Raw genomic sequence first — 7,308 nt, 5'->3', positions numbered from 1 at the left:
ACGTATTCTAACTTCTAATTTTATATTTTAAATAGTTTAATTTTAATGTATATACCGTAAAATATTATAGTTAATTAATTATTTTTTTGATAATTAATTATGTAGTAAATATAAAATTAATTATTTAAAATTTTAATATATTTAATATATTAAAATGTAAAAATTTTCTTATAATAATTTTTAATAAAATATGTTTTTACAATATGTTTTCAAATATTATTTTAAAATCATACTAGCAAAATCTATCTTATTGTTTTAAACATACATTTTAAAAATATAACAACATATTTGTTTTATATAATATACTTAAAACATAGTATTAGAATACATTTTAGAAACACTCTTGGAAGTTGGAAATTGACTGGTCGAAAAACTTTGAATACTTTTATAATTTCAGATTCAGTGCTCATTAAATAAGAGGCTCGGACTCCTAAACTTGAAAATAAAAAAAATATAATAAAGGGGGTAAATTTTCTTTTTAAACATAAAAAACAATACAATCTTTCGTTAATGATAATAAACCACATCTATTCTCATTTCCATTGTTGGTTATTAATCCAAAGCCTTTCTTTTTCTTCCTCCATAGCAATTCCCACCATTTTTTTTGCTACACTTTTTATCTGGGATACTGTACTTTCAAACTTTCATTATTTTTCTTGTTGAATTTGGTACTGGATTTGGGTTCAGCTTCGTTTTTCTCTTGTCATGGCTCTCAATTTGCCTTCCCCAGCTGAAGTCAAGTCTATTTTCTTCACCGATTCCTTCAAGTCTAACATCCTCACTGCAAAGTTTCCAGGTTCTCTTAGTTTATTCCTCTAAAGTTCTCAACTTTATAGAAGAAGAGGAAGAAATTCGATGTGTTTGAATTTGTCTTGGTTCGGTTTGGTTTGATTTTTGTTTTCCCTCAAATTATGCTCACTTTCCATTTTAATTTTTCCTTTTTGTTTGAGACTATCCTGTTAGGTACCCTCCATTTTTTTTATGCTATTGCTACTGTTGTTGTGTTATTACATAGTATGATTTTTTGTTTGTTGAATGTTGAACCCTTTTTTTTTTAATTAATATTGAACCATTGGCTTTAGTTTTTGTTTTGATGGTCATTGCATAGTACATGGTGATTGGGTGGTTGACTTTTCCATTACCATTTTGATGTTTCAGGTCATTTTGCTCTGAAAAGAAAAAACTGTGGAGCTGCAGCAGGAAGAAGAGTTTCCTGCTCAGTGCAGGTACCACCGCCACCAGCATGGCCAGGAAGGGCGGTCCCGGAACAGAACCGCAAGACTTGGGAGGGGCCGAAACCCATCTCAATCGTCGGAAGTACTGGTTCAATCGGAACTCAGGTATAGGTGGAAATGGAATATCACTCTAGCATAGAATCATAGCATTACAAACTGTGTCATAGCCATCTATTGGAATGAGATGTAATCTAAGATCAGATGCTTTCTGGACTTGTGATATATTGTGTGTTTGCAAGAATTTTTCGGAAGTAGTTTGTGTTTTTAGTGCTACAATTCAAAAGAATTTGTGTTTACTACTTGTATATGTAGTTTGACTTGGCTTTGTTTCTTGTTCTTTGATTTGATGTGATTCATCTTTGCTCTTATGTTTTTGTAGACACTCGATATCGTTGCTGAGAATCCAGATAAGTTCAAAGTTGTGGCACTTGCTGCAGGTTCGAACGTAACGCTTCTTGCAGATCAGGTAAATACTCTCTCTCAAGCATGTACTGGAATTTTGGATTCATTTGTCTTGCTACCAATCAAATCAAATCTTAAACTAAATATTTTCAATGGAGTTCCCTGTGATTCACTCCCTTGAGTTTTCCTTTTAATTTGAGTAGATAATTCATGAAGACTAAAATTTTGAAAAGTTAAATTCGTTAATATAAGGCTTTGTCAGTGTCTCTAATAATTGTGATATACCAACTGGAGGAAAAAAGACTAATCTCTTTGAATATTTATGTCTCGCAGGTTAAGAGATTTAAGCCTCAACTCGTTGCTGTAAGAAATGAATCCCTAATTGCTGAACTTAAAGAAGCTTTGGCTTCCGTTGAAGAAAAGCCTGAGATCATCCCTGGAGAGCAGGGAGTTATTGAGGTTGAACTCTCGTTTCTTCATATGATATAATGTGGCTTAGAGAGCCAATATTGTTTTTTCATAAGCTTTTACATTTTCAGGTTGCTCGTCACCCGGATGCTGTTAGTGTAGTCACAGGAATAGTAGGATGTGCAGGACTAAAGGTAACCATTTTTTATTTCCTTCCCTGTTTTTGATCATTTTGCCTAAGCAATCAGTTTCCAACATTACAACATCATTATTGATTTTTCATAAGAAAATTGACCCCATTAACGCATTGAGGTTACTGAATATTGTTGTATGCGTAATAACATAGCTTGTTTACTGGAAACAACAGTTAGAAAAAAGAGACACAACAGAAGTATAAGAAACTGTTGATATCATTAAAGTTAGCATTCCTTTTTATATTAACAAAGTCCATACTAAGATGCTGAAGTAGAGATGGTATTTGTTATAGCTTATCGGATAACAGATATTAGAAAGCTGAAGTTCCTCTCATTATTTTATTATTAGCCAACAGTTGCTGCAATTGAAGCAGGGAAAGACATAGCATTGGCCAACAAAGAGACATTGATTGCTGGAGGTCCTTTTGTTCTTCCTCTTGCTAAAAAGCATAATATAAAAATACTTCCAGCCGATTCAGAACATTCTGCCATTTTTCAGGTATAAAAAAGCACATAATCTATAAAAATTTGCGTCTACAACAAGATCAATGACAAAAGAGCAATTTTGTATCATCCTAATCCACTTCTTGCTGCGAAAACTGAAAAGCATTTTCTTTGCTTCAGTGCATCCAGGGGTTGACAGAAGGTTCACTTAGGAGAATTATTTTAACTGCATCTGGAGGTGCTTTCAGGTGTGTAGAATAAACCTAACATGTCTCAACTTTTCCGTTTTTCATTTCACAAGAGTCACAGTTTAACTGTTTCTCTAGATAATCAAACGTTCCGTTTTTAAGTGTGTCTTCTTGGTGATCATAGGGATTGGCCTGTTGAAAAACTGAAAGATGTTAAAGTTGCTGATGCATTAAAACATCCCAACTGGAATATGGGGAAAAAGATCACCGTGGACTCGGCTACCCTTTTCAATAAGGTTTTATTCCTTTTGTCAACATATCGTGTTAAAATATTCTTCTTACATATCTGTTTATTATGTAATCTAGATTTCCTTGTCATAAAAGGTAATTTTTTTTCATAACAGGGTCTAGAAGTAATTGAAGCACATTACTTGTTTGGAGCTGACTATGATAATATCGAAATTGTCATTCATCCACAATCTATCATACATTCAATGATAGAAACACAGGTTTGACCCTAATACTATGCTGGTTTTCTTCATCTTTGTAATATCTTTTCAGATATATGGAGTTGATAATGAATAGTTTGTTAAAATATATATCAAGAAAGGAATAGAAGAAATGATAGATTATTTTAAATTTCAGGATTCATCAGTTTTGGCACAGTTGGGGTGGCCTGATATGCGTTTACCGATCCTCTATACTATGTCATGGCCCGAGAGAATTTACTGCTCTGAAATAACTTGGCCTCGCCTTGATCTTTGCAAGTAATACCATCTTCCCCTGCATCTTACATATTTCAAATTCTTCAAATCATCTATAGTCTACCCACACTGAAGAAAATAGACCAATCCACTTGAAATAAGAGTTGTAAATTTTGAGACCGTTCTTGTTACGAATGATCAGATGATGAACAATGATCCTATAACTTCCACTACACCATATGCCATCCATTTCTATCATGAAATTTCATAATGTAAAATGAAGTATTTAATTAAATGGGATTGGGCACAGAAAATTGTTCTTGTATTTTTTGTTTGACTGAGCCATATTTGAAATGTGTGATGATTCAGGCTTGGTTCTTTAACATTTAAAGCTCCCGACAATGTTAAATATCCATCCATGAATCTTGCCTATGCTGCTGGTCGTGCTGGAGGAACAATGACAGGAGTTCTTAGTGCAGCAAACGAGAAAGCTGTAGAAATGTTTATTGATGAAAAGTAAGAATTTCACATATTTTCCGCACAAGCATTGCTTTATTTCCTTGCCAATAATGCAGCTCAGAGTATTTTCATTATATTAATTCTTTTACAAAGAATTCGCGGCTACAGATATATCCAAGTCCCATAGGTGTGGTAAGCAATGTAAATTGAAATTCTCTTCTCAACCCCCATTTTTTCCCCTCTACTTGCAGGATCAGCTATTTGGATATTTTCAAGGTTGTGGAGCTAACATGTGAGAAGCATCAAGAGGAATTGGTAACATCGCCTTCGCTCGAGGAAATCGTTCACTATGACCTTTGGGCTCGAAAATATGCTGCTAGCTTGCAAAGCTCTTCCAGCTTCACTCCTATTCCTGCATGAACAGCACTAATTTGATTTAATAAATTGGGGCAATTGAAGAATTGTATACAATGTAGAATGATGCATTCCTTGGATATTGGCAAGTTTAAGGCTCTGAATTTTGATTATTCCAATGCTTTAGATTTTTGCACATTTTTAATAAGAAACTCATTTTTCTGTCTGATCATCACAACTGAATGTCTCAACCTTGAATTATGTTTTCCTTGACAAAACTGGGCTTAAATATAATCTAATCTTATATAGTGTTTAACACAAGTAAATGTAATACCAAAAGAAAAAAAAAAAAAACACAGAGTAAATGTGGCCTCAAATGAAAGTGAGGTTTCATTGAAGATGGAGTATACAATTCCTCTCAACAAAATAGACCAAATTAAAAGGTTGAGCATCTTCTTGGGTGGCAAATGACAAAGGTTTTCAATGGAGTGGTCTTGAATTTGAGCTTGAGGGAATGCTCAAGCGTTTATTTGTTAAAGTCTAACGGTTCTTAGGTCTTTCTAGGCTAGGTTATGGAAGTCAAGATAACTAGTTAGTTCATGTAAAATTAACTGGGATTAGGTTAGAGATTTTCAATGGATTGAAAAAACAAAGTTGAAAAGTGAAATTTAAGTAAAATGTCAATAGTTGCTTACCTTTTGTCTTGGTGTAAACTATGCTGTCACTTCTTCTATCCCATTGTACGTTATGCCAAACTGTACCATTAGTTTTTGTTACGGCCTGGCCTAAACAGTCTGCGGGCCGACCCGACCCATAGACCATCCGACCCCGAGCGGTCGGGTGCGAACAGCCCAACCACCGACCCGGACACGCGTCCTTGATAGCTCTTCACTACAGCTGTATGAGGAAGCTTCGAGGAAGGTGGGTCTGTCCTTGCGGGACCCACTTCTGACACGGTATATATAGGGAGGGTCCTACCCCTCCCCTGAAGGTACGTCACATACCATTTTCTCACTTTCCGCCTGCACACTTGACTGACTAGAGCGTCGGAGTGTTTTGCAGGTGACACCCTGGTGCACGAAATTGGAAATCACAGTTCTTCACAAATTCGCAAAACTAACCAGCAAGTGCACTGGGTCGTCCAAGTAATACCTTACGTGAGTAAGGGTCGATCCCACGGAGATTGTTGGCTTGAAGCAATCTATGGTTATCTTGTAACTCTTAGTCAGGAAGACAATAAAATAATTCACTTATCAAATTTGATTGCAAGGAATAAAAGGGCAGAACACAAATTATACTTGTATGCAATGATGGAGAATATGTTGGAGTTTTGGAGATGCTTTGTCTTCTGAAATTCTGCTTTCCTCTGTTTCTGATTCACGCACGCATGTCCTCCTATGGCAAGCTATGTGTTGGTGGATCACCGTTGTCAATGGCTACCATCCATCCTTCCAGTGAAAAGGGTCTAGGTGTGCTGTCACCGCACGGCCAATCATCTGAAGGTTCTCAATCGTACCGGAATAGGATTTACTATCCTTTTGCGACTGTCACTACGCCCAGCACTCGCGAGTTTGAAGCTCGTCACAGTCATTCAATCCCTAAATCCTACTCGGAATACCACAGACAAGGTTTAGACTTTCCGGATTCTCTTGAATGCTGCCATCAGTCTAGCTTATACCACGAAGATTCCGATTAAGAGATCTAAGAGATATTCATTCATTCTACAGTGGAACGTAAGTGGTTGTCAGGCACGTGTTCATGGAGGAATGATGATGATTGTCACGTTCATCATATTCATATTGAAGTGCGAATGGATATCTTAGATAGGAACACGCATGTTTGAATGGAAAACAGAAATACTTGCATTAGTTCATCGAGACACAGCAGAGCTCCTCACCCCCAACAATGGAGTTTAGAGACTCATGCCGTCAAAAGGTACAAAGTTTTGATCTAAAATATCATGAGATACAAAATAAATCTCTAAAAATTGTTTAAATACTAAACTAGTAACCTAGGTTTACAGAAAATGAGTAAACTATGATAGATGATGCAGAAATCCACTTCTGGGGCCCACTTGGTGTGTGCTGGGGCTGAGACTTAAGCTTCTCACGTGCATGGGCTGTTTTGGGCGTTCAACGCCAGGTTGTAACCTGTTTCTGGCGTTGAACTCCAACTTGTAACTTGTTTCTGGCGCAGGACGCCAGACTGCAACATGGAACTGGCGTTGAACGCCAGTTTACGTCGTCTATCCTTGAGCAAAGTATGGACTATTATATATTGCTGGAAAGCCATGGATGTCTACTTTTCAACGCAATTGGAAGCGCACCATTTGAACTTCTGTAGCTCTAGAAATTCCATTCCGAGTACAGAGAGGTCAGAATCCAACAGCATCAGCAGTCCTTTTTCAGCCTGAATCAGATTTTTGCTCAGCTCCCTCAATTTCAGCCAGAAAATACCTGAAATTACAGAAAAATACACAAACTCATAGTAAAGTCCAGAAATATGAATTTTGCCTAGAAACTAATGAAAATAAACTAAAAACTAACTAAAACATACTAAAAACTATATGAAATTAACCCCAAAAAGCGTATAAAATATCCACTCATCACAACACCAAACTTAAACTGTTGCTTGTCCTCAAGCAACTAGATAAATAAAATAGAATACAAATGATTTAAGAAGCAATAATATCTCAGAGTTTTGTGAGTGAAGAGTGAAGCTCAGATTCTAATTAGATGAGCGGGACTAGTAGCTTTTTGCTTCTGAACAGTTTTGGCACCTCACTTTATCCATTGAAGCTCAGAGTGATTGGCATCTATAGGAACTCAGAATTCAGATAGTGATATTGATTCTCCTAGTTCAGTATGTTGATTCTTGAACACAGCTACTTTATGAGTCTTGGCCGTGGCCCTAAGCACTT

General features: G+C 36.2%; 1 protein-coding gene across 1 annotated transcript; it reads left to right on the top strand.

Moving 5' to 3' along the window:
- The first annotated feature begins 408 nt into the window (after positions 1–408).
- Positions 409–4,626, top strand: LOC107634999 (1-deoxy-D-xylulose-5-phosphate reductoisomerase, chloroplastic). Its single transcript, XM_016338361.3, has 12 exons — positions 409–796; positions 1,159–1,340; positions 1,615–1,701; positions 1,971–2,096; positions 2,177–2,239; positions 2,589–2,738; positions 2,864–2,931; positions 3,056–3,167; positions 3,276–3,380; positions 3,517–3,638; positions 3,945–4,091; positions 4,286–4,626. The coding sequence occupies exons 1-12, from the start codon at positions 706–708 to the stop codon at positions 4,452–4,454; spliced, it is 1,422 nt and encodes a 473-aa protein (XP_016193847.1). The 5' UTR covers positions 409–705; the 3' UTR covers positions 4,455–4,626.
- The last annotated feature ends 2,682 nt before the right edge of the window (positions 4,627–7,308 follow it).

This window comes from Arachis ipaensis, chromosome B1 (genome assembly GCF_059453495.1).
Source record: "Arachis ipaensis isolate K30076 ecotype BB chromosome B1, ASM5945349v1, whole genome shotgun sequence".
Taxonomy (NCBI): Eukaryota; Viridiplantae; Streptophyta; class Magnoliopsida; order Fabales; family Fabaceae; genus Arachis; species Arachis ipaensis.
The sequence above is the reverse complement of the archived record's forward strand: the minus strand, read 5'-3'. Positions and strand labels throughout refer to the sequence as shown.